General features: G+C 44.3%; 1 protein-coding gene across 16 annotated transcripts in view; it reads left to right on the top strand.

Moving 5' to 3' along the window:
- Window positions 1-27571, top strand: part of FAM20B (FAM20B glycosaminoglycan xylosylkinase) — a 45950-nt gene extending 18379 nt beyond the window's left edge. For 9 of the 16 annotated variants that reach the window (XM_084977779.1, XM_084977777.1, XM_021063731.2 and 6 more), the window contains 6 exons: window positions 2699-2785; window positions 6915-7024; window positions 17953-18124; window positions 18331-18522; window positions 20242-20301; window positions 23430-27571. In XM_084977779.1, the coding sequence (XP_084833905.1) occupies window positions 2699-2785; window positions 6915-7024; window positions 17953-18124; window positions 18331-18522; window positions 20242-20301; window positions 23430-23661 (853 nt within the window). In that variant the 3' untranslated portion in view covers window positions 23662-27571. The remainder of the gene's footprint in view (window positions 1-2698; window positions 2786-6914; window positions 7025-17952; window positions 18125-18330; window positions 18523-20241; window positions 20302-23429) is intronic. The other 7 variants (XM_021063734.2, XM_084977785.1, XM_003130339.6 and 4 more) reach the window with 1 other exon arrangement.
- Window positions 27572-27981: the final 410 nt, after the last annotated feature.

Here is a 27981-nt window from a genome sequence, read left to right on the forward strand (position 1 = left end):
CTCCTCCCGGACCCCTGCAAGCTGTCCGGGCCCTGCAGTGAATGACAGCACTCTTAGCCACTGCCCACACTGACCTGGCTGCTTGCACCTGGTACTATGACACGCTAGGGAAAGTGGGTGCACGTTTAAGTGCTTGAAGAAATTGCCTTCAGTCTCAAAACACCCAGCAAATTGCTGTTCTGACCCTGGAGGCCTCTGAGGCTATTTAGTTAGTCCTAGTGTAAGTGCAAATTAATGTCCCTGGTCACACTCTGATGTCCTGCACCAGGAGGATAGGAGTGATTTATTGGCAGTCACTGTATGAATTTTGCTGCTCTGTCAGTGACTTAAGATGGATCACTCTGTCGGGAGGAGGATCCAAGTCCTCCCGCTGAGTCGAGACATGCACCTTTCTTTAATAGCCACTTGGAGTTCAGCACTTCTGGGGTCTGGTTGTCCATGTCCTCCTGTCAGAGATGGAACATGTGTACAGTACCTGAAATAAATAGGAATACAGTATTGCTTTTATTTGCAAATTTTGCTTTGCATTATTATACAAGAGATTTTTTTTTTTTTTTCAATGTGGCTGTGTCCCTTTTGGAAGTAACTTGATTTTCACAGGCAAAAGGTACAGTTATGATGGGAAAGGAACAAGACAGCAGGGGCCTGGCAGTGGGTAGAAGTCAGTGAACGACCTTAGGCAGTGCCCAGAGGGACCTTGGAGATGAACTAGTCCAACTCCTCCTTTTACTGCTGGGGAAGATGAGATCCAGAGGTCTGGCTTTCCGTATTTCACATAACCAAAGCATGAGCGAGGAGTCAGATCTTCAGACTCCAGTGCAGTTCTTTCATGTTGATTCTTCTTCCTTTCCCTTTTCCTTCCCTCCCTGTTTCTCCAGCCCTTCCCCAAGGTTCCTGGATTTTTCTAGGGTTTTACATTTCACTCCGAGCAGCCTTTCCATGTACTGGAAGGTTCTCTAATGTTTCACTGAAAGGAGTGGACTGCATATCACCACCAATCTTCCTGTGGCTCCACCGGAGTCCTAAGAACTAAGGTATTCAAGGACTGTTCTCCAGCTTTACAGACAGCCTGCAGCTGTAGTGGAGAGAGAAGTGCTTGAATGGTGTCACCTTTTGCTGCAGTCCTCCTTCAAAACTGAGACTTTTAATTTGGAGGCAACCAGCGTAGTCCTAGGCAGCCTAAGTGATGCTTTGCCGCTAGAAGCAACAAATTGCATTTGAGCGTATGGACCATGCCAGGAAGAAACTGCTGTTCAACCAGGTGGTGAGGCATGGCTGTCTTGTAACATAAATGTTCCATCACTTTGACTTGACAATGAGTTTTGTGGACATGGTTTCACTTTATATTCCGTGGTCCTTTATGGTGAAGGTCACTGCCTTTTGTAGTGCCAGTTCCCACTGGTGCAAGGGCTTTTCAGCATTGCAGATCCAAGTGTCCTTAGTGGAGTGGCTCCTCTTCATGTCGCCCTCAACTTCGCTGTTTCTTATCGTTCCCTTGTAACACCTGATAGGTCTCCTTTTAATCCAGGAAATACAGGTGAACAGTAGTGGTCACAGGTGAATGAAGTGTCTGTTTCTTCCCGTTAACAGGTTTAAATTGTATCTTTTTACATGATTAGTCCTCATTATCCTTTGTTTACGTCACCGTCACCGTGTGATGTCAGGTCATCAGAATGGAATCTGAGATGAAAGGCATCTTAGAACGTGCCTCCTGGCCCAGCCCCTATATATTATAGATAAGGAATCTAAGACCCAGAGAAGAGAAGGATTTTACTCAAGGTTACTCAGGCAGATAATGACTAGCTCTCATTCCAGTCCAGTAGTCCTTCCACTACATCATCGTAAACTTAAAAGAGAATAGTTATTCAGATAAGTTGCTTAAATGTACATTTGCATACTCATTAACAAAAACTGAGGCATATCAGGACCATTTCCCCCCCAGAACTTTAAACTTATCTAATAAGCCTTGCCATAGCTATTCTAGTAATCAGACCTTTTAATTACATGTTTTTCCTTCATTAGTTTAGTCTAGTAAACATTTTGGTAGACATCTATTAAGCACCAATTATAGGTTTAAACGCACTGTGCTGAAGAAGCAAAGATGGTCCTTACCTTCCAGAAAAGTGCCTTGGAGTTTTCCTTAAGCTACATTGAAAGTAGTTTAGAGGATGGAGTTCCCGTCGTGGCGTAGTGGTTAACGAATCCAACTAGGAACCATGAGGTTGCAGATTCGATCTCTGGCCTTGCTCAGTGGGTTAAGGATCCAGCGTTGCCATGAGCTGAGGTGTAGGTTGCAGACACGGCTCGGATCCCACGTTGCTGAGGCTCTGGCGTAGGCTGGCAGCTACAGCTCCCATTTGACCCCTAGCCTGGGAACCTCCATGTGCTGCAGGAGCAGCCCAAGAAATGGCAAAAAGACAAAAGAAAAAAAGAAAGTAGTTTAGAGGGGTAGAAATAACATCCGTATTCTAGTCATAGAGTGATTGCAGAGGTGGATGTATAATTCTCGTCGTCTTCTCCACTTCATCTCCACTGCATCTACCAGTTATTTAAGCAAATCCACGACTCTTCTCAGGGTTGAGAGGATCTCTATAGAGCAAAATCAGGCTTGCAGAGTTTCTATTCTGTCTCTTGTGCGGTCACCTTTGGTACGAATGTTAATTCACGACTGCATCTGTGCTTCGTATTCACTCTGCAGGTATAACCGAGACTATGTGGTAGAAGGGGAACCATATGCTGGTTATGACAGACACAATGCAGAGGTCGCCGCCTTTCATTTAGACAGGTATGTGTAATCCCAGTGGGTTGCATTTGTTTTGTTTCCTTTTAAAAATGTCTTGGAGAGAACTTGTGGGCTCCTTTAAAAGAGTCTAATAAAAAAAAGAAGTCTAATAACTTTGATGTGTCAATATTTTATTTTATTTTATTGTCTTTTTGCCTTTTTTCTAGGGCCGCTCCCGCAGCATATGAAGGTTCCCAGGCTTGGGGTCTAATCGGAGCTGTAGCCACCAGCCTACACCAGGGCCACAGCAACACGGGATCTGAGCCGCGTCTGTGACTTACACCACAGCTCACGGCAACACCGGATCCTTAGCCCACTGAGCAAGGCCAGGGATCAAACCCGCACCCTCATGGCTCCTAGTCGGATTCATTAACCACTGCGCCACGACGGGAACTCTGACTTGTGACTATTCTAGATAGCTGGTTAATTCCATTGAATTTGTATGAGTCCCCCATGATTTGGGTGGCCCTAGGAACACTAAAGTGACTATCTCAACTTTTTTAGGTGACTTTATTCTGGTATGCCCCATCTCATTAGCATGAGTGAGGATGTTCTTGGTAGATAAAACCAAACGGATCCTTATCCCAGTGAGGGAGGCCAGGGATCAAACCTGCAGCCTCATGGTTCCTAGTCAGATTCGTTTCTGCTGCACCACAATGGGAACTCCCAAGGTGATTTTTTGTTTTGTTTTCTGGATCGGGAAGGATTTTTCTAAGCATAAAAGCAGTAATTTAAACATCACAAAGAAATAACTCAATAGACTCAACTAAATAAAAAAAACTTTTTAAATGGAGTTCCCATAGTGGCTCAGCAGTAATGAACCCAACTAGTATCCATGAAGGCTCGGGTTTGATCCCTGGCCTCACTCAGTCAGTTAAGGATCTCTCACTGCTGTGAACTATGGCATAGATTGCAGGCCAGATCCCACATTGCTGTGGCTGTGGCATAGGCTGACAGCTGCAGCTCTGATTCAACCCCTAGCCCAGGAGCTTCCATATGCCTTGGGTGTGGTCCTAAAAAAAAAAAAAAATTATCTGTCAAGAAACATCAAAATTTAAAAGCATATAAACTTAGGAGAAAATGTCTTGACTCTAATATACTCTAAGCATCTAATAACTTTAATATATAGATGTTTGCGAAGTCTTATGCATACTTGAAATGCTGGTAGAAAATTGTCTGAGAACACAGTTGAATAAATTAAAATTATCTATTAATAAATACAGCAGAGGAGTTCATCTTCACCAGTAATAAAAAAAAAAAAATCCATTTGAAACTATGGGGGAGTTCCTGTCGTGGCTCAGTGGTTAACGAACCTGACTAGAATCCATGAGGATGCAGGTTCAATCCCTGGCCTCGCTTAGTAGGTTAAGGATCTGACATTGCCGTGAGCTGTGATGTAGGTCGCAGACGCGGCTCGGATTCTGAATTGCTGTGGCTGTGGTGTAGGCCAGCAGCTGTAGCTCCAATTCGACCCCTAGCCTGGGAATCTCCATATGCCACAGGTGCGGCTCTAAAAAGACCAAAAAAAAAAAAAAAAAAAAAGAAAGAAAAGCAAGAAACAATGGGATACTATTTTCTCCTGCTGAAAATGGCAAAGATTAGAAAAAAGACAACGTCATTGGCAGGAGTGAACTGACATTCATATGCTGCTTTGTCATTGTTAATTGGACCAGTCTGTCTTTTAAGAACTCTGGTGTTATATATTAAAAACCTTAATGTTCATACCCTTTGAATAACTTCCCTTTTATGCAGACATCTAAGATATTTCTGGTAAGTACCCTAGAAGATCAGAAATTTGTAGATATATATATACCAAGATCTTAGCTAGTAGCATATTAAGTGGTGAAAATCTGGAAGCATTCTAAACATCCGATGAAAGAGAAGAGTTAAGTAAATTCATTCACAATACCATGAATTTTTTTTTTTTTTTTTTTTTTTTTTTGTCTCTTCTAGAGCCGCTCCCCGCAGCATATGGAGGTTCCCAGGCTAGGGGTCTAATTGGAGCCGTAGCCACCAGCCTACACCACAGCCATAGCAACGCGGGATCCGAGCCACAGCTCACAGCAATGTCAGATCCTTAACCCACTGAGCAAGGCCAGGGATCAAACCCGCAACTTCATGGTTTCTAGTCGGATTCATTAACCACTGAGCCACAACGAGAACTCCAAATTTTCACTTTTAAGGCCTAGCAGGTAAGGGTTGGATAAATCCTACTCCACACTTAATGGCACATTAGCATCAGTCTTTCCAAGACCTCAGTTATCTCCCTCTTTTCTTCATTCCCAAACCCCTTCCCGTTTCCCTGTTGATAGACACCAGCTGTGCATGAATATCTTTTTCCCACATCCAAGCCAATATTTCTTATTATCCAACATACTAATTTTTTTAATCTAATCTATGGAAAATGGTATTTCATTGTCATTCTGTTTTATTTTATTTTTATTTATTTACTTTTTTTGTCTTTTCTGGGGCTGCTCCCACAGCATATGGAGGTTCCCAGGCTAGGGGTCTAATCAGAGCTGTAGCTGCCAGCCTATGCCAGAGCCACAGCAACACCAGATCCAAGCTGCATCTGCGACCTACACCATAGCTCATGGCAACGCCGGATCCTTAACCCACTGAGCGAGGCCAGGGATCGAACTCACAACCTCACAGTTCCTAGTCGGATTCGTTAACCACTGCGCCAACACGGGAACTCCCAGAAATTATTACTTTTGATGTTAATTATAATAATGTTTCGGTTTATGACTTGAGCTTTGGGGGGCTCTTATATTTAAAAATTCTCTCTCTCTCAAATCTGAAAGATATTCTCTGGCCAGGCCCCTTACCCTTTTGTTAACTGCCTGAGCCAAGCTCAAGTGCCACTGGATGTGAGTTCCAAGGACTAAGTGGCTGCTGTTTTTAGGTCTGGCAAGGGTCAGTGGGGAGAAGAAATACTTCTGTACTTTCTTTCCCACCTATGGCTCCTGACACTTTTTTGCTCTGGGTTGTTATTTCTCTGTTACATTAGGATTTAACCACCTTCATTGGCCTCAGAAGGGTGTCTAATTTTTATGTTATTTTGACAGATCTTTTTATCTTCTTGCTTTTGTGACTTTGCTAAAATGGGATAGAGAGTAAGCAGCCCTAAACAATGGATTGCTTTTTACATCCATTTTTAAAGGCTTTCTAATAGAGAAAAGGTTCATGATACAATATGAACAGCAAGAGACAAAACTGCATATAGTTATGTTTGTGTATATACATACAAGAGTGAGTTTGTGTGTGTGTGTATATATATGTATATATATGAAGAAAAAATGGTCATATGCCAAATTTATGGGTTATAGAATTATGGATGGTTTTTTTATTTTCTTCAAAAAATTTTCTTTGTTCCAAATCTTGCCCCTCCAAGTTTTATTCAGTGAGCGTATATTTTTTTTAGCCAGAAAATTTTCTTTTTTTAAAAAAATGGTGGTGCTCAATGATAAGGGTGCACTTTAGACCACTAGAAATACCTTCAAATGTATCTTATGTGTTTATCCTTTTAGATTAATCTGTATAGCTTTCTCTCAATGTACTGTTTTATCCAAAGGTTTGAACTCACCTATGCGTTTAGGCACAGTTTTTTCAAATGCATTATTAAATTTTATCTAAAAATTTTATTATGGGGAGTTCCCGTCGTGGCTCAGTGGTTAACAAATCTGACTAGGAACCATGAGGTTGCGGGTTTGATCCCTGGCCTCGATCAGTGGGTTAAGGATCTGGCATTGCTGTGGCTGTGGTGTAGGCCAGCGGCTATAGCTCTGATTAGACTCTTAGCCTGGGAACTTCCATATGCCACGGGTGCGGCCCTAGAAAAGACAGAAAAATTTTCTTTAGATAAATAAAAATCATATTATGAAACATTCCTAACAAAAATAGAATAGGATAATGAACCTATGTACCCACTCCCTAGATTTAACAGTTATTCACAGTGTGCCAGATATGCCTTAAATAAATTATCTTAATATTAAATTCATAAACATCTGTACCTTTAAAAAATATTTACTAGTGGTCAACAATACCTTTACACATCTAACATGATTTTTAAGACTCCTGTTTAAAATATATCCCCAAAGATTTTTCTCTTCTGTTCAACCTTCCAAACTAGGATTCTGGGTTTCCGCCGAGCCCCCTTGGTGGTTGGCAGATTTGTTAATCTGCGAACAGAGATCAAGCCTGTTGCCACGGAGCAGCTCTTGAGCACCTTCCTCACCGTAGGTAAGAGGTTATAGAGGATGTCTAGCTAGGGGACTAGTTAATAAATCAAAGGGGGCCTCATTGAGCAAGCTGGTTCATGACTTTTAGGTATTGAAGAACTCAAAGGAATGTAAAAGCAAATCCGGCAATTTGTTCTTGCACATTACTGGGGAAAAGAGATCCGAAGGTAGATGGCAGGAAATGGAAAGTTTTCCCTAATGTGAACTTTGTGTGTCTGTGAAGTAGGAAATGAGACATTTACGACAGTGTAATTCTTTCTTTCTTTCTGCTTGATCTTCAGCTAAATCTCAGACTTAAATTTTGGCCTAAATCTGTTTTCACCTGTGTATCATTGCCTTGTGGTTTTTTTGTTTTTGTTTTTTGCAGTTTAGGGCCGCACCCGAGGCATATGGAGGTTCCCAGGCTAGGGGTCGAATCAGAACTACAACTGCCGGCCTGTGTCACAGCCACAGCAACGCCAGATCAGAGCCATGTCTGTGACCTACCCCACAGCTCACGGCAACGTCGGATCCTTAACCCACTAATGGAGGCCAGGAGTCGAACCCACAACTTTATGGTTCCTAGTCTGATTCGTTTCTGCTGCACCACGAAGGGAACTCCTCCCTAGGGTTGTTTTTTTTGTTTGTTTGTTTGTTTTTTTCCCGTAATCCTCTACTTTCTTGGGAATTGTGTCCTATCTCCTTAGAATTGAGCAAACATTAAGGCAAGTCTGTGAGAAGGTCAGAAATTCCCTTGTAGGGTTGCACTTGGGCCTGGAGGATCACCACTGCCTCCTCTACTCTGCAAGGCTTAGCCTGTAACTCATTGTGTGCGGAACCGACTGCCATCCCTCTGGCCTCTGTTCTGCTGTCACACTCTGAGAGTGGGAGGAATTCAGAGGTGCTGTGGTCACTTGTCTGAGCCTCCTCATGGTAACATCTTCAATGACTCAGTGCTCTGCATCCATACGGCTGTTGCCATAGACGTTGCAACATGAACTTCAGCTTCCTTTGATAGAGTGAATGGATTTACATTTAAAATGAGGTGGAAACTGAATATTTAAAGGACTTGTGACAGATTCATCATTTAGAATTTAAACTTATAAGGCTAGGGCTCTGCTCTTCTTACACATAACCAAAAGCATACAGTGTCACTGATTTATTTCATATATTTTCTAATGAGTTTTGCTTGTCCGATTTTATGCTCAGGCAAACTTGCATTCCTGATGGATGAGAGGATGTTAAGAAGAATAGATCTGCTCTCTAGAGATTCACAGAAGGTTAACTTTCATATATTGTGCAAGGTTTTGTGGCAGGGAGAGGCCAGAAAAGGGTTTGTAGAGGTTATTAACTCTTAGTATTGACGAATCAGTAGGAGGGAAGAGATTGGTCAGAATAACAAGAAGTGTAATAGAAATGAGGGCACAAAGACCTGAAAGTATGCGGGAGTGATACATTCAGGGGCGAGCTTCTGGGTACACCCTGCAGCATAGGGCAATGTCTTCGTGTGGCTGCTCTAACAAGAGACCATAGACTGTGTAGCTTAAATAATAGGGATTTCTTTTGGCCACACCTACAGCATGTGGAAGTTCCTGGGCCAGGGATCAAACCCGTCCACAGCAATGATCTGAGCCACGGCAGTGACCATGCCAGATCCTTAACCCAGGGAACTAGGCCACCAGGGAGCTCCCTAAACAACACGGATTTACTTCTCACAGTTCTGGAAGCTAGAAGTCCAAGATCAGAGTGCCACCGTGGTTGGGTTCTGGTAAGAGCCTTTTTAGTGGTTCACATCCAGTGATCTTCCTCTTGTATCTTCACATGGCAAAGGGAGAATGAAAGGGAAACCATCTCTCCTCTGTCCCTTCTTGTAAAGGCACTAGTCCCATCATAAGAACTTCTCCCAGAAGTCCCATCTCTAAATACCACCATATTGAGGCTTCGACATGTGAATTCAGAGGTGGTGCATTGGGGCGGGTGGGTGGGGGCACGAACATTCAGTCCATAGCAGGCAGGTAGAGGGATTTGGCTAGAGATAGGTTTTAAATAATGGGCTGGCCTTACCACAGTTTTTAAAAATGTATGACTAGATAAACTTGGTATAATAATCACCAAATTTTCTGTAGCCCTTGCAGCTTGACAAAGCACGTTCGCAGTTAACGTTATTTAATCCTCTTGACAAAAGAGTGCAATAAGTAGGAGAGATTTCTCCACATTTCAGACCTGAGAAAGAAGCTTCAAAGAGTTAAATGATTTTCCCAAAGTCACAAAGCTACTAATTGTTAGCCAAGATGCAAACGTAGATTTTAAGACTCTAAAATAGTTGATCTGCTCATATCCTTTTATATTTGTTTATTCATTGAACAAAATTTTATTTCCTTTCGATGGCAGGCTCTGAACTAGGTGTTAACTATACAAAAACGAATGACACCTTCCAGCTTTCAAGGAGCTTTGTCTAATTGAGGAATCAGACGTGAACAGAGGGCCTGTGGGCATGTGGAGAGGAGGAGGAGAGGGTCTAGAAATTAGGGCTAAGGTGATAATTTCAACCAAGTCTTAAAGAGAGAATAGCAACCCTGCCGGAAAATACAGTGGGAAGGAATATCCTAGATTTGTAAAAGGACTCTTTTTTGTGCAAGACACTACTTTGGCAGTCTAGAGAAGCTTCTGGATTCTTTCTCAAAATATGTTTTTAAATACACAAAATACATAGACATGAATAAAACCGATATTAGATTTTTCACTTAAAATTACAGAAAGCAAATTTGTGATAAAGTAACACTTGCTTTGCTATTGAATGCATCAAATAACAAGATTTAGAGTGATCTAGTAATTACCATGATTTCAGACCATGAATATAAATGATACTTTGTAATATCTGCAGCAACGCTAATATGATACGAAAAATCTGTTGATTTCTTCTGGTGATTCAAGTCACCGGTAATGATTGCTGCTACCATAGTTTCCTCCCTACCATTATATTTAAAGGAAATGCTAAGTTTAAGGTAGAAATTAGTGAAAATAAGAGTGTAGTTTTGTTTCCATCCAGTCCACAGGTTCCCTGGGTTATCCCAGGTGGAGGACAGAGCAGAGACAACAGTGACAAGAGATGAGAGAAGACCATGCCAAGCGCAGGAGACTGGGTAGCTGAGCTCATGTAGACTTTCTCCGTAGGGTAGGCATCGGGAAGCCATTGAAAGAGTTTGAATGCGGAAAGATCCGATTTGTATTGCGGAAAACTAAGTGTAGCAGCCTTATGGAGGATGAATTGGGAAGGGCTGAGATGAGATGAGTCCTTGGGGGCTGTTGTGGTAAATTCATATGCAGTGAGTCAGAACTGAAACAAGGTGGGTAAAGAACGATTTAAGAGATACTCAGGAATTAGAAAACGGAAAGAATTTGGTGAACATTTGGGCTGGGTGAGACAGTCGAGAGGGAGGAAAAATTACGAATGACTCCCCAGTTTCTAGATTGGATGACGAAGTGGATAAGGAAGCTATTATTTTAGGAATGTACAGAACGGGGAGCAGGCTTCGGGAGTTGGAGCAGAGGAAAATCATTTAATTTTGGATATTTTGTTTCCTTGTGTGACATAATAAGAAATAGATATGTTGGTCTCTGCCTCCAGTTCCTGACACACAGCTCCTAAAACCCTTGTAAATTCTTAAGTATTAAGAACATTAGGAGTATATCTTAATCTTTTCAGGTGACTCTGGGCAGGCTCCTGGATGACCAAGCCATAATTAGAAGCTTGGAACTTTCAACGCCACACCTTTGCCCTTTCTCCAGAGAGGGGAGAGTGGCTAGAAATAGAGTTAATAATTGATCATGCCCCTGTGAGGAAGGGAAGCTTCTATAAAAATCCCAATCGTACAGGGTTCAAGGAACTTACCAGTTGGTGAACCAGAAATTGCCACATGCCACCATGCCGGGGCCCCAAACTCCACAAGGACAGAAGCTCCTTTGTTTGGGACCTCGCCCTATGTATCTCTTCATCTGGCTGTGGGTTGGTATCCTATGTAATAAACCAGTGATCTGAAGAGTGAACTGATTTCCTGAATCCTGTGAGCCGCCCTAGCAAATGTTTTTTGCGGGATAATTGACATACAACGTTATTTTAGTTTCAGATGTACAGCGTAATGATTTAATGTTTGTATATATCCTGAAATGACCACTACAATAAGTCTAGGTAACAACCATCACCACATATAGGTACAGAATTTGTGTGTCTGAGGAGAACTTTGGAGATCTGTTCACTTAGCAACTTTGAGACATGCAACGCAGTTTTATTTACTGTGGTTGCCATGCTGGACACTGCGTCCTGATGACCTTTATTTTATAACTGGAAGTTTGGATCTTTTGACTCCCTTCACCCATTTCTCCTACCCCCCCCCCACCCCCGTCGCCCCATCTCTGGCAGCCCCCGATCTGTTCTCAGTATCCGTGAACTTGATTTTGTTTTTGTTATAGACACCACATTTAAGTGAGAGCCTAACATTATTTATCTTTCTCTGGCTTATTTCACTTAGCAAAATGCCCTCAAGGGCCATCAGTGTTGTTGCAGATGGCAAGATTTTATTCTTTTTATGATTGAATAATATTCCATGATATATCACCTCTTTTTCTTTATCCATTCATCCATTGATGGCGTACTTTGGTTGTTTCCATATTGGATATTGTAAGTAATGCTGCACTGAACATGGGGGTGCAGATATTTTATCGATATCTTATCGAATTAGTGTTTTTGTTTTCTTCAGGTAAATACTCTGAAGTAGAATTGCTAGATCCTATGGTAGTTCTGCATTTAATTTTTTGAGAAACCTCCATTCTGTTTTCCATAGTGGTTGCACCAGCTTAGATTCCCACCAACCATGCACAAGGGTTCCCTTTTCTCCGCATCCTCACCAGCACTGGTTATTTCTTGTCTTTTTGACGATGGCCCTTCTAGCAGATATGAAGTGATCTCTCACTGTGGTTTTGATTGCATCCTTCGTGATTAGTGATGTGGAGCACCTCTTCATGTGCCTGTTGGCCACTTGCATGTCTTCTTTGGAAGAATGTCTACTCAGATCTTCTGCCTGTTTTCTTGTTTTGTTTTGTTTTTTGGGTTTTGTTTTTGTTTTTTTTTTTTGGTTTTTTTTGCTTTTTAGGGCTGCACCTACGACATATGGAAGTTCCCAGGCTAGGTGTCTCATCAGAGCTGCAGCTGCCAGCCTACACTATAACCACAGCAACTTGGGATCCAAGCCACATCTGTGACCTACACCACACCTCACAGCAATGCCAGATCCCTGACCCACTGAGCAAGGCCAGGGATCCAACCTGCATCCTCATGGATACCAGTCAAATTAGTTTCTGCTGTGCCACCACGGGAACTCCTTGCCTGTTTTTTAAATTAGATTTTTGCTTGCTATTGAATTTTATGAGTCCTTTATATATTTTGGATACTAACCCCTTAGCAGATATATGATTTCCTAATATTTTCTCCCATTCAGTAGGTTACCTTTTTCTTTGGTTGATGGTTTCCTTTGCTGTGCAAAACCTTTTTGGTTTGATGTAGTCCCACTTGTTAATATTTGTGCTCTCATTGCCTTCACTTTGGGTGTCAAATCCAAAAACTAATTGCCAAGACCAGTGTCAAGGATCCTACTGCCTATGTTTTCTTCTAGGAGTTTTATAGTTTGAGATCCTAAGTTTTAGTCTTTGGTTCATTTTGAGTTAATTTTTGTGTATATTATACGCAAAATGATTGTCCAGCTTCCTTCTTTTGCATATTACTGTCCAGTTTTCCCAACACTGTTTATTGAGGAGACTGTTCTCTCCCCATTGTGTATTCTTATTTTTTTTTTTTTTTTTTTTTTTTTGTCTTCTTGCTATTTCTTGGGCCTCTCCCGCGGCATATGGAGGTTCCCAGGCTAGGGGTCGAATCGGAGCTGCAGCCACCGGCCTACGCCAGAGCCACAGCAACGCAGGATCCGAGCCACGTCTGCAACCTACACCACAGCTCACGGCAACGCCAGATCGTTAACCCACTGAGCAAGGGCAGGGATCGAACCCGCAACCTCATGGTTCCTAATTGGATTCATTCACCACTGCGCCACGACGGGAACTCCTATTCTTTACCTTAGTAAATTAATCAGACCCCAGCAGGGACTCGTACGAATCTCTGATTTATGGCCAGTTTGTCAGAAGCACATGTGACAACCTGCACTTGCAGTTGGCATCTGAAATGACAGACAGTCTTATGGGGCTGGGCCCTGAACCTCTGGGTGGAGAGTGTCAGAATTAAGTTGACTCCCAGGACACCCAGCTGGTGTCTAAGAATTGCTCAGTCGTGAGGGGAAACCCACACACACAGTGAAATTGGCTGCAGAATCTTACCTTGACAGGAATATCCAGGAGAAAATGTTGACTCATCATTTAGGAGCTAATGTCTGCAGCTTAGGAGAGAAGTGTGGGCTGGAGGTAGAGATTTTATTATCACAGGTGGCGTTTCTCCCGAGGAGAGCATGGAGATCTGACCAGTTTTGAAAGTTTGGCATGTGCAGGAAATTGCGAGAGATTCAGAGCCTCAGGTTCGTGGCTACAAAATCAGGATCTTGACATCTAGAAAGATAGATTGGAACCAGATTATTCACAGCAGCTGCCATTGACTGGTCTCCAACAATGTGTCAGGCACAGTGCTGAGCTTTCCTGGGGATTACCTCATTCACTCTTGACAACCCAATGGCGGAGGACCGACGGTGTTATCTCCGTTTCACAGAGGAAGCTGAGGGAGGTGAAATTACACGCCCCATGCCGTGCAGTGTAATGATGATAGTCTGTTTTGACCCCAGAAACCCGACCTTCAATCCCACGCTTACACCAGACTCCATTCAATTGTAAAGGGTCTTATTTACCCAACTCAAAAGTTTGGATTTTGCCACATAGGCAGTGGGTTTCCTATACCAAGCAATGCTATGTTTTGTTTTTTATGTTTTTTGAATCTATAATACATCCCCACAACTCACAATTTTTTAAAAAACATCAAAAGGACTACAGAAAAGCTTTCCTCTCATCCATCCATTCCCTCTCCCTCCTCCCAATGGTAATCTCTATTAGTGATTTTTTTTTTTTTTTTTTTTTTTTTGTCTTTTTTAGGGCTGCACCCGCGGCATATGGAGGTTCCCAGGCTAGGGGTCCAATTGGAACTGTAGCTGCCAGCCTACGCCACAGCAACTCGGGATCTGAGCCACATCTGCGACCTACACCACAGCTCATGGCAACGCCAGATCCTTAACCCATTAAGCACGGCCAGGGATCGAACCGGCAACCTCATGGTTCCTAGTTGGATTTGTTAACTACTGAGCCACGACGGGAACTTCAGTACTTTTTAACTTACAGAATTTTTTTTGGTTTCAGTGTAAGTGATCCATCTTTTCTGATAGAGTTTCTGTTTTTGAGTCATAGCCAGCCAGCCTTGCTCACCCCAACATTATGAAAGAATTCTGGTTTTTTATTACTTTTATAGTTTCATTTTTCACATTTAAGTTTTTTATAGTTGGGATTTATTCTGGTATGTGGAATGAAGTATGGCTCCATTGTTCATTTTTTATTCCCAGATGGCTATCATTTGTATCAATAGCATTTATTAAAGAGTCTGGGAGTTCCTCAAGTGGTATAGAAGGTTAAGAACCTGACTGCAGCAGCTTGGGTTGCTGCAGAGGTGTGGCTTCAATTCCCAGCCCAGCACAATGGGTTAAAGAATATGGAGTTGCCACAGGTGTGGCCATGGAGAAAAAAAAAAGACAGAAGGAGTTCCCGTTGTGACTCAGCAGGTTAAGAACCTGACTGGTATCCATGAGAATGTGGGTTTGATCCCTGGCCTCGCTCAGTGGGTTGAGGATATGGTGTTGCTGTGGGCTATGGTGTAGGTCACAGACACAGCTCGGATCCTACATTGCTGTGGCTGTGGTGTAGGCCAGCAGCTGCAGTTCCGATTCATCCGCTAGCCTGGGAACTTCCATATGCCCTGGTGCGGCCCTAAAAAGACAAAAAAAAAAAAAAAAAAAAAAAAAAGAATTTAACTGGTATCCATGAGGATGCAGGTTCGATCCTTGGCATCGCTCAGTGGGTTAAGGATCTGGCGTTGCCATAAGCTGTGGTTTAGGTCACAGATTCGGCTCAGATCTGGCATTGCTGTGGCTGTGGTGTAGGCCGTCAGCTGTAGCTCTGATTAGACCCCTAGCCTGGGAACCTCCATATGCCTCTGGTGCGGCCCTTAAAAAAAAAAGACAAAAAAACACCAGTATGCAAGAACATAAAAGACTATGTGTGGTTTTCTAAGTGTAGGAAAGTAGCTCGTTTTATAGATCTATTTCATAGAGATGGAGGGCAAGGAAAACATTATTTACCTTAGCTTTTTATTTTAAAATTTTAGATTTTCATAAAAGTTGCAGAAATGATCCACAGATCCCTCAGTTATTAATACTTCTGAATCATTTGGAGAACAAGTTGCAGACATGAATACCCACTACAGCAATATATGCTCCCTTAAGGCTGTGGGGAATATATCCCAACTGCCAGGACTCTCTCGTACACAACACCACTCAGCCATCAAAATCAAGAGATTAACACTGATCCATTATCATTCTCTAATCCATAGACCCCATTCAGATTTTGCCACTTTTCCATGTACAGTCTTGTGTACATCCAGGATTCACTCTTGGATATTGTATTCAGTTCCATTCAACTGTCACGTCTTTTTGGCCTCCATCATGCTGGAATAATTCCTTTCTCTTCTTATTTTTTCAAGACCTTGACACTTCAAGAGTGCAGGCCAGTTACTTTCTAGAATATCTCTTAATTTAGGTTTGTCTGATGTTTCCTAATGATTGAAAATTTGGGGTGGCAAGGCCAGCCAAGTGCTGTTACCCACTCCTCAGTGCATCGTATCAGGAGGCAGGTGCTATTGGTCCCATGACTGCTGATGTACACTTACCACTTGATTCAGATGGTGGGTGTCTGCAGGGTTTCTCTGGTACCTTATACCTACTAATAAGTAATTACCGAATACCTTGTGGGGAGATACTCAGAACTATCTAAATATTCTATCCTCATCAACTCTTGCCCGTCAGTTTTAGCATTCATTGATACTTCTTTCCTGAGTCAGTTACTACTGTGATAGATGCCAGTTGGTGGTCTGCTAATTCTATCAATCATTCTTTCTAGACTGACTTGTTGCCATACTATTGAAGAGTAGAACTTCCCTCACCCAGCCCCACTTTTATTTCCTTGTTTATTTATATCACTGTAAACACTCAGACCCTTAATTTATCAGAGTTAAAGTTCGTTACAATTATTATTTATGTCGATGCTCAAACTGTCCCAGTTTTGACCAGTGGGAACCACTACAAAACTTCGCTTGTGCCATTTGGAATGTCCCCACCCTTCTCTGTGGGCTTCCTTACAGTTGGTATAGCAGTATAATGCGGGCTTATCTTATACTTTTCCCTGCCCCTGCCCTAGGGTCATCTGTCTGTCCAAGGAGCCTGGGTTCCTTTTAATATAGTACTAAAATGGTATTTAGGGAGTTCCCGTTGTGGCGCAGTGGTTAACGAACCTGACTAGGAACCATGAGGTTGCGGGTTCGATCCCTGGCCTTGCTCATTGGGTTAGGGATCTGGCATTGCCGTGAGCTGTGGTGTAGGTCACAGACACGGCTCGGATCCCGCGATGCTGTGGCTGTGGTGTAGGCGGGCAGCTACAGCTCCGATTCGACCCCTAGCCTGGGAACCTCCATATGCCGTGGGTGCAGCCCTAGAAAAAGGCAAAAAATAAATAAATAAAAAATAAAATGGTATTTAGAAATTACTAATGTGAGTGCCAGGTGTGCTTCTTACTACCTGAGTATCACTGTTTCCAGGTTTTCCAAAGGGGCAGAGTAGGAAATGACACACACACATCTGTACCTTTTTGTCGTTCTTGTCTTTTTAGGGTCAAACCTGTGGCATATGGAGGTTCCTAGGTTAGGGGTCGAATCAGAGCTATAGTTTCCAGTCTATACCACAGCCACAGCAACACCAGATCCGAGCCTCATCTCCAACCTGCACCACAGCTCACAGCAACACTAGATCCTTAACCCACTGTGGAGACCAGGGATCGAACCATTGTCCTCATGGATGCTAGTCGAGTTCATTAGCCACTGAGCCACGATGGGAACTTCAGTACTTTTTTTTTAATGGCCACAGCCACGGCATGTAGAAGTTCCAGGCCAGGGATTGAGTTTGAGCCGCACCTGCAACCAACGCCGCAGCTACAGCAATGACGGATCCTTTAACCCACTGCCCCAGGCTGGGGGTTGAGTCTCTGCAGCAATCACAGCCACTGCAGTCAGATTCTTAACCCACTCTGCCACAGTGGGAACTCCATTTGTACTTTTACCTATATCTCTGTGTGTATTAAAACCATCAGTTCAAACCGATTATCTCCAATTCTAATTCAACCCTGTAGGATTTACTCTGGCCGTCTCCCTTTTTATATGTAAAACCCCCTTCTCCATCTATGAGAAACTTGCTTCCCAGGAATCTCAGTGTGTTTACTTATTTGTTAGACCCCACTCGTCACCCCACATGCAACCAAAGTCCTGGCCCATGGCTTGGTCCTGCCCACGTCCTGTGTCCCTTCCTTGGGTGTTGTGGCCAGGAGCATTGCTTTACTTACGGGTTCAGGAAGATCCTTGTGACAGTGGTTGACTTCTGGGAGGGGAAGTGGGTAGAAAGGACACAGGGAAGGGGCAACTTTTGAATTTTTTACACTGCGTGCTTCTATTACCTATACAGGAAATAAGTACTCAAGATGTAAGTTCAAGATCTTTGTTTTCACAGAGAGCTGCTGTCTTCTACGTTGTTTGGGGAGGATTTGGAGCCACCCTTTTTCCCTACATGTATTTGGTTCTCTTCTCTCCTTTAGGAAATAATACTTGTTTCTACGGGAAGTGTTACTATTGCCGAGAAACAGAGCCAGCCTGTGCCGATGGAGACACGATGGAGGGGTCCGTCACACTGTGGCTCCCGGATGTGTGGCCTTTACAGAAACACCGACACCCATGGGGCAGGACTTACCGAGAGGGCAAACTGGCCAGGTAAATGCTCCTGTGAGCCACTGCCTCACTCTCTGCTGTGCCTGGTCAGGTGCCCACCCTGTATAGGCGCCAGGGGTTCAGTCCAAGACCAAAAAGGACTGTGGGAGTCAGGGGGAAAGCTGCTAGTCGGGGACTCGCTCTGTTTTAAACTATGCCACTTGCGGTGCTGGCACTCAGTCAACAACCTGGTGCTGCTTTGCCTCGAGGTGGGAGTATGATGAGAGCTACTGCGACGCGGTGAAGAAAACGTCCCCTTACGATTCTGGCCCGCGCCTCTTGGACATCATTGACACGGCGGTCTTTGATTACCTGATTGGCAACGCCGACCGGCATCACTACGAGAGTTTTCAAGACGATGAAGGCGCGAGCATGCTCATCCTTCTCGATAATGCCAAAAGGTAGGACCAGCAGGGCTCTCCTGGTCTGGTAGGGGTCTTGGGTAGACAAGAAGGACACCTTCTAGGGTGTCCTGGGAACCTCCAGAACAGACATGACAGAAGGAGTCCTCCTGCTCCCCCCCTGGGGACTTTGCCATTGGCTTCCATCCTTTCAGCTCGTTCATACTTCAGACTCCTTGCACCCGCAGGGATCTGAGGACGTTAAAAAATGGAAAAGTCGGTTTCTTCCCAAGAAGTTAAAGACACTGTGATTCTCTTTGTAGACGACTGGAAACCAAGGTCTTCTGTTTACAGCGTTCTTTCTGAACAAGGATGTGTAGAATCCTGAGAAATAGAGAGTTAACAGAACATGAAATTTAGTTATCGTTAAGTTTATTCTGTCCAAAGGTTCGTGCAGTTTAAATTCATTTACTTGATAGGCTATTTTGGCTATTTTTATGGCAGTCTAGGTCCAGGCTTTTTGCTCTCATGGGAAGGAGAGCAGTTGCTTAGTGGTTATACATAAAGATGTTGCTTTTATCTTGAATAAGACAGTTATATTAATTTTGAATAAATGGAATGTCCTCATTTAGGTCTGATCTGTTTGGAGAAAACACTGTATTTTCAGTTCATGCTCTGCATGCTTCATGGTACCTGGGTCAGTGCCACGTGTTTAGTTACACACAATAAATGTTTGCTGACTAGAACACTTCCTTGGAGCCAGAATTGTCCAGCTCTAGGTCACTACTGCTAAGGTTGGTTGCTAAGAATAGGCTGAGACATGGGTCCTCAGCAGACAGTGCTCAGGCAACACTTGCTAATGAGGCTACCATCTCCCACCGAGCCTCGTTAATGCTTGTGCTCCGTGAAAGGTGGTGACAGCTACAGAAAGCACGAGGCCAGCACACCCGGCCTGTCCCTCTGCCAGCAAAGCAGGTAGTGGCCGGTGCTGTAACTTCATTTTCATTTATATCTTCAGTTACTGAAAAATCTTTATCCTTGTAAAAATGATCGCGTGTGGTGTGGAAATACACATTGAAATAATTGCCTTTGCCATTTTTTATTTGAGGGCCTGCACTTTGCTGAGGGCTACCAGACCCTGTAGCTATTAAGGTGAGCTTCCAGGAAAAGAGTAGAAGGTTGGCAGTTTTTCCAGAATCAGTTCTCCTTTTCTGAGTCTGAATTACTGCCAGCAGCATTTTTACATCTGCTTTGAATCACTGTTTTCTCAGCCTCTGGTTGAATCTGACCATATACTTTCTTGTAGGAAACAGGATAATCTAAATCTTTCCTGATTGGTAATTCTGTCATAGACCAAGTAGGACCTTTTCTCAGGTAGTGACCTTGTGCTTATCTGCGGGAGGCCAATATGGACAGCCTTTATTTCTCTACCCTCCCTTAAAACCGTCTCAGGTTTGAGGGTCTTCAGGTCCTCCCTTGGTCTGTGGATGCCACACCGTGTTACCATGGTTACGCTTCAGCACCTTGCAGTATCCTGGCAGGAGAAAGGATCCTTGTAAATGAGTATGTCTGTTGTTTGGTGCTGCAGTACAGGCTGTTAGGAATCCTGTGTCTAATTGGTCGTGCCCTGTTTATTTTTAATTTAAATGATTTGAGCTGTGGGAGCATGAAATTATCTAGGATCACATTTGGGTTTCTTAAAGAGTTTGTTTTTGCTTTGATGCTAAGAGGGGAACTGGCGCTTCCACCTAATTCACCAAGCTTTAATTTCATTTTCAGCTTTGGGAACCCCTCGCTGGATGAGAGAAGCATTCTTGCACCTCTGTACCAGTGCTGCATGTAAGTTACTCATTCAAATAGATTTGCCCGCATTGCCTTCCTTTCCAGGCCCAGGTAGCAGCACATCAGTTTTCTTGGTCTTAGACGTTCCTAATACCTGAGCACTGCTTCTTATGCTTTTCCAACCCAGAGCCCCTTGGAAATTCTGAGAGGTAGGGGATCGGGGGAAGGTTTCCACAGCAGGTAGCCCAAAACTCAGAATACATTTCAAGTTTTGTATGAAGAGAAATTTTCAGTTTATTCAATAATGTATATCCATGTTTGTTTTCCTACCAGAATATAGTTTTCACCTAACCCCCCAAAAAAAATCTAATACCATCTGTGCCCCTGATTGCCATACGTAACTTTCTCCATAGGTATTTAGTAATTTATTTTTAAGAGTCAATATTAGAGGAGTTCCCATCATGGCTCAGCAGGAACGAATCTGACTAGCATCCATGAGGACACAGGTTCTATCCCTGGCCTCACTCAGTGGGTTAAGGATCTGGCGTTGCAGTGAGCTGTGGTGTAGGTTGCAGACTCGGCTCGGATCTGGCGTGGCTGTGGCCATGGTATAGGCCGGCAGCTACAGGTCCAATTCGACCCCTGGCCTGGGAACCTCCCTATGCCGAGAGTGTGGCCCTAAAAAGACAAAAAAGAAAGACAGAGAGAGAGGGAGAGGGAGGGAGAGAGAGAGGGAGGGAGAGAGAGAGGGAGGGAGAGAGAGAGGGAAAGAAAGGAAAGAAAAAGAAAAAAGAGTTATATATTAGAGAACAAAGAAATTAAAAAGTAAATCAAGAAAAGGAGATAAAGACTGGCCTGTGAGGAGCTCCTGTTCCATACCAGATCATCGTTGCTGGTCTGATTTTAAAGCATGACGCCAAGAATCAACTGGCACCACCTTGCTTGGCTGCACAGAAATGCATATGCAGGAGTCCCGCTTCCTACTGGCCAGCTTCAGAGACCCACTGACCACACAGGCTGCCCCATCTGGCAACTGGTCCATTTTACCTCTCCTTTTTTTTTTTTTTTTTTTTTTTTTTTTTCCTTGTCTTTTTCTAGGGCTGCACCCATGGCATATGGGGGTTCCCAGGCTAGGGGTCTAATCTGAGTTGTAGCTGCTGGCCTACACCAGAGCCACAGCAACGCAGGATCCGAGCCGCATCTGCGATCTATACCACAGCTCACAGCAGTGCCAGATCCCTAACCCACTGAGCAAGGCCAGGGATTGAACCCGCAACCTCATGGTTCCTAGTCGGACTTGTTAACCACTGAACCACAACGGGAACTCCTCCTTTCTTTTTTTAATAACAGCAGTATTCTATAGGAAAGTGTTTACCTAGGCAACCCTTAATTATCTTCAGTAATACAGAGAAGCAATGATACAATCCAATCAAAACCTGTATTTGGGAATTCCCATTGTGGCTCAGTGGTAACGAACTCAACTAGTATCTGTTCGACCCCAACTTCCATATGCTGTGGGTATGGCCCTTAAAAGTTCCAAAAAACCCCCCAAAACAAAAAAACCTGTATCTGTGAAGGAAGATGTTTTGGTATTAATAGTCATTTCTTTTCTTTTTTTTTCCTTTTTTTTAGCCATTTCTTGGGCCGCTCCCGCGGCATGTGGAGGTTCCCAGGCTAGGGGTCCAATCGGAGCTGTAGCCGCCAGCCTGCGCCAGAGCCACAGCAACGCAGGATCCGAGCCGTGTCTGCAACCTACACCACAGCTCACGGCAACACCGGATCGTTAACCCACTGAGCGAGGCCAGGGATCGAACCCGCAACCTCATGGTTCCTAGTCGGATTCGTTAACCACTGCGCCACGACGGGAACTCCCAGTATTAATAGTCATTTCTATCAGTCCGGTCCAGTCAGGAGGTAGACATGGTGAGTTAAACAGGCAAGTTGAATATAAAGAACTATTAAACTTTGATAGAATAGTGACTGTGAAAGAAAACTAGGGCTGAGGGGCGAGTACCCAAGGAAGGGCAGACTTGGAAGGGGACCCCGCACCCGGAGCCTGGGGTTTGGACCTCAGCACAGAAGTGCAGGTCAGCGCAGTGGATAGCAGAGAAATATGCTAGTTTGCAGGCGCTGAGCAGCCCTCCTGAGTGCAGGCGGTGCAGGCGGTCAGCAGCTGCTGTCATGGCTACCGAGGGGGCCACGGCTCTGTCGAAACCCCCTGGGCTGCAGGCAGGGCTGGTTTGTGGGTTTGCAGGGGGAATTGGGGCACCAGCACGGGGGTGGCCTTTGCAGTTTCCACATCAGTAGGGCCTTTGGAAAGTGATCACCAAGCCAGGCCGCTGCAGCAAGATCACAGAGGGCCCGTCATTCTGGGAATGTGGCCAGAGCAGAGCTTCGTTTAGTGACCTCCTCGCACACCACTGACCAGCGTGCAGCAGCCAGACGCATCAGGAGAGCCCCTTCCTTCTGCAGTCTCCCTCTAGTGCCCTTTACCGGGAAAGTAAAGAGGAGAGATGCTTAAAGGACTTCTGTCCATTTTAACAGGGCATGTGTGAAGAGTGGATTCGGAGCTGAGAGGCAGTCAAGTGATAGCTTAGTCACATGGGGAACTCTGATGTTCGGCACTTGTAGTAGTTTTTTTTTTTCTTTTTGGGGCCGCACCTGCAGCCTATGCAAGTTCCCAGGCTAGGGGTTGATTCAGAGCTACAGGTGCTGGCCTACACTGCAGCTGCAGCAATGCCGGGTCTGAGCCGTGTCTGTGACCTACACCACAGCTCAGGGCAACACCAGATCCTTAGCCCGCTGAGTGAGGCCAGGGATTGAACCTGCATCCTCATGGATACTAGTCAGGTTCTTAACCCACTGAGCCACAACGCGATCTCCCAGTAGTTTTTTAGAATAGTGAAACCACACTGCCTCTGTGTTTGACCATCTCTTCCATACTTTATCCAAAGATTCATCTTCAAACGGTTGCGGAACAGGTTGCCTGCCTCGTGCAGAGTCAGTCTTTAATACATATCTAGAAATGGCATATCACCCACAAGGAAGTAAGTTCTTTTCTTCTACGATAAACAAAAGGTCCTCTTTCATTGGTAAAATCATTACCAAGCAGGCTTTAAACTCGGTTGGCCAGGTTGGCCGGTGAGAGGTTTTATGTAACCTGTCCCAACCCTTTTTTCTTCCAGCATTCGGGTTTCTACCTGGAACAGACTGAACTCCCTGAAGAATGGTGTGCTGAAGTCTGCCTTAAAATCTGCCATGGCCCACGACCCCATCTCCCCAGTGCTCTCCGATCCGCACCTGGACGCGTTGGACCAGCGGCTCCTGAGTGTCCTGGCCACCGTGAAGCAGTGCACTGACCAGTTTGGGATGGACACGGTGCTGGTGGAGGACAGGATGCCTCTCTCCCACTTGTGACTCTCCACACAAAATAAGTGAGACTTCTTTTTACAAAGATAGAGAAACAGCACAATCAGTTCTCAGCGGCATGAGATGGATTGGAAATGGCCAGCAACACGTTCTGATGATAGGGGACAGGGTGGCCCTGGATTTCTTTGGTGTTTTTCTATAGCAGAAGCTAAAGCAAAGGCTGCAAGTTTCAGACTATGGACCTGTACCTGCCGCGCCACCTTCCGACTTCTTCAGCGTTTGCCCGGTCTAGCGGTGGGCGGCACAGTTGCTCAGTCTTAATTCTCATGCCAAGGGACAGGTAGAGGTGTGATGCTTGCACAGGTGAATGCCCGGGCTGCCTCTGGGGTGTGTATTTCGAGTTCATCCTTAGAGTCCTCTCTCCACATCTGGGGATCTTCAGAGAACACTTTGTGATCTCTTGAGTCCTTTTTTACCAGGACTCTAGTCCAACTGGGAATCTTACTGCTTCCTGAGGACTGGCAGCGAATAGCCCCCGGCATCTGTGGAGCCAGAGTAGCATGCTCTGTTGGAGGGACCCTGTTTTTCAGATAGAATTAGAGGGAAGGACAAAAGCAGGAAAGAGGTTCAGGCTTTCACTTGAGCAGGTGGTAATGCTTTTGATGAGTCTTGGAAGAGAGAAGAAAAGAGACCCACTTAGTAGAATCAGGGGGGTGATTAAATTCATGAAAAAACTGTTCCCCTGTAGTTAAGTTCTTAACATATGTAAAAGCAAGCATGACTTACACCTAAGCAAGATCTGCATTCTCAAGGTTGTGTCCAAATTAATCCAAAAAATCGTCCCTAGAGAACATACATTTACAACCCAAAGCAGGCAAGTCCTTTTCAAATGAACAAGACAGAGTGAAGTAACACCTTGCATAAGAGCTTGCCTGTGATGTCTGCCACACGGTTTCTAAAATGAAGTTCCTCTGCTGTCTTCAAGGCGTTCAGTCACTGAAGCTGCTATTCCCAAGAGATTGGCAGTCTTACTTGTGCCCTTCTTGTGAGAAAAGCCAGCTTGCTCCTATAGATACTAGTTCATATGCTGCTGGTGGCTGGACCTATCTTGTGATCTGGGCCATTTGGAAGGCTGGAAACAAAGATTTTTAAGCCTTCTGAGCCTTAAAATCTAGGTGGTTATGAGGAAGAGCCTTAAGATTTTGATTTATGTCAAACCCCGATTTTGTCACTTAATCTTGTTTATAGAGTTCTGAACCCATGATGTAGCTTTGTTCTTCCATCTCCTGTTAGCACTTTCAAACTTCAAGTGGCTGAGACAGGTTGAGTTCTGCTGGCAAAGCGATTTTGACCTGTAAGCAGTTGCACAAAAATATAGGGCAGAGGAGAGCAGGCCTGGTGGGCTCACTCGTGTGTCCTCAGAGCTGAGTGCTTCTCCCCTGCATCTTATCTGGGGCCTGTCCCAGTTTTGTTCTTCAGTCAAGCAGAGACTAGGACTTAAACAGTGTGGTGGAACCAATTTACTGCCAGCCATTCGAGACCCGTTTTAGGCAGCCACCCTTTCAAAAGGAGTTTAGAATTTATCCCCCAATTTTCTCAAATTGAAAGATAACCGAGTCCTCTGTGTGAACTTTAAAGTACCATGAAGCGGGGGTACTTGATACTTTGTTCCTTTGGACATGTACACAAAATGGACTGGGTAATTTTCAGAAAGGCACTGAAGAAGACGCGTATTAGCCTGAAACAGTGCAATAGTGTTAAAAAGGAGACACTGATTCCAGTTTTAAAGCCACTTACCGTGTGCATCCAGGGAGAGTCACATTTGAACTTGAGAATACCTTGGCTGGTGCTCACCTCGCAGCGTCAGCGAGCCTGGAGGGACAGCGGGAAGGAAGTCGGTGCTGCTGTCCTTGGTGAATGCTAGTTGACTGAATTCTTTCAATCACATGGTCCCTTCAGTGTGTCCCAGGGAAATGAGTAAGAGCTGTTCTCCATCTGGGAGCTTGATTCCGAATGTTCTGCTAAGGAAAAAAGCAGGAGGGGAAGCTGCTTTGGAAAGGTCTCATCCTTTTTTTCAAAACATTGCAGAAAGTGAATACCTTCATTCTCTTTCCCTAGTTTAAAATTCGTGATCTTAAAAGGTGTTCGGCTCTGTAGTGATTAAAGGGAGACTCATGCTACTAGGGTGGTGTGACCTGATGCTTAGAATATAAAATTTATGCTCTCAGTCAGGATCGGATTAAGCTGGGAAAGTACGTGTGGGCAGATCTTGGAGAAAACCAACCATAAGCTTATCGCCCTAAAATTCACAAACACTAAATTCTGTTTCAAAAAAGAGGTAGTAGATATCTCTTTTAAAAGTTTTGTAACACTGTTCTCTTTGTGGTTTATCTTTTAGAATCGAGAACTATTATAATCAAACAGGTCGCTGGAAGAGTTTTTGGTCAGTCCTAAGTTGGATGTGCCTGGCTAACACCTAAAGGCAGACGTGGATCCGTTTGAATATTATAAGACTGGGAAAATCAGAACCGACTGCCATTCCCTGCCCTCCTTCTCCCACTTCTTAAATATATTTATCCCAGAATCTGGGGAGTATGTGTATAGAGGTGGCATTCTAAAATTGTTCTTTAATACAAGGCTCTCCTATGGGCTTGGTAAATAATTTCCTGTGCAGGACAGATTAATCGACAGGATCTGATTTACTGAGAATATTGCTCAGTAATGTATTAATAAGGCATTTCTCCCTAGGTGCACTCGGGATTAATGTGTCAAATGAAGTTTAATAAGGAAATGGAAGGATTCAAGTACATCTATCACATACTATTTTAGGAAAGATGAATCTCCTTTTTTTTTTGGTCTCTTGTGTTTTCTTAGGGCCACACCCTCAGCATATGGAGGTTCCCAGGCTAGGGGTCTAATCGGAGCTGTAGCTGCCGGCCTATGCCACAGCCACAGCAATGCCAGATTGGAGCCACGTCTGTGACTTACACTGCAGCTCATGGCAACACCAGATCCTTAACCCACTGAGTGGGGCCAGGGATTGAACCTGCAACCTCATGGTTCCTGGTTGGATTCGTTTCTGCTGCGCCACGACGGGAACTCCAGGAAAGATGAATCTTATACATGGCAAAATTTCAGTGTCACCTGAAGGCAGGCAATGTGTTCTAAGGAACTCCCATCGTTTCTTGCCTTTTATTAAAGGAAAAAAGGCTTTTGGCCTTCCTCTCCCATCCCCCATGGTCCTGCAGCCTCCCTTCTCCACGGTCTCTGTATTCCTGTTTGACCAGTACGTGACCACACCTCTGATGGTGGGGAAGAGCCTCTGTCGGTGCGCTGTCTTTGTAGGAGTCGTCTGGTGAGCTTGGGCTTCAGGAAACATGAGTCAGGGTATATGTATGTATATAGTCGGCTACGTGTTCTAGCAAGAAAAAATGTATTTATTTTGACACAGGGAAACACTGACTTCTGTTGCTGAAGCACTCGAGGCTAGTACCAGGTTCTCTCTTTTGAGAGCGGACCTAAGCGACGCAGAGATCATCCGTTCCGCAGACCCCTCCCGCACTAGCCAGGGCCTGGGGCAGGGGGCGCCCCTGGCCGGCTTCGTGAGGCCAGCTGCCCTCCCTGCAGCTCCTCCAGTCTGGGGGGAAAGGCAGGGGCCGGGTACTATACTGCAGCAGGTTTTTAAGGAACCTGAGATATTAACTCACAAATACAAGATGTTGGGGTTGGGGGGGAACTGGGAATAACTTACTGGGAAGTTAATTTATTTGCTCACAAGGGAGGCGTGGGAACCGCTACCCTCTGTTTTGATCTGCCAAGGACTTCCTCTCAGAGCTGTTGCACAAATAGAGGCTGTGCTTGGTAAGACACCCAACGAGACAGATATGCACCCAAATTTCTAATGTGTTCTATGGTTTCCAATCTGAAAAGAGAAAATGAATAAAGATTTTAGTAAGTACTGATGTATCATCTTTTCCTCTCATTCTCGACCCCACGCCCCATCCCCTGTTCAGGATATTTCCCTTGTTTTCAGTTCCGAGTTCCTGTTCGTTGGGGGGCAGAAGATTACACCTTCCGCATCCACATAAACGTCCACAGCGATTGTCTGGCAGAATCGACAGAATTTACACTTCTCACTAGTCTTCAAAAGGCCCCTGTCAGGTTGTGACTGAACCAAGATTTTCAAAAGGATAATTCTTCAGTGCTTTTTGTTTATTTTCATAGTTAACTCCATTCTTGCAGCTTCTTGAGAGATAAGAAGTATGAATCCCAAATCACTTGTCAGAACAGTACCATAGAGGCCTTGAAGAAAAGACCAGTTGCCTGATTATAATTCTTAAGGACACCCACACTTTAAACTTTTATTTA

Source organism: Sus scrofa, chromosome 9 (genome assembly GCF_054392235.1).
Source record: "Sus scrofa isolate SSC_HxYL_T2T_F1_AM1 chromosome 9, Sscrofa_HxYL_maternal_Yorkshire_Landrace_v2.0, whole genome shotgun sequence".
Taxonomy (NCBI): domain Eukaryota; kingdom Metazoa; phylum Chordata; class Mammalia; order Artiodactyla; family Suidae; genus Sus; species Sus scrofa.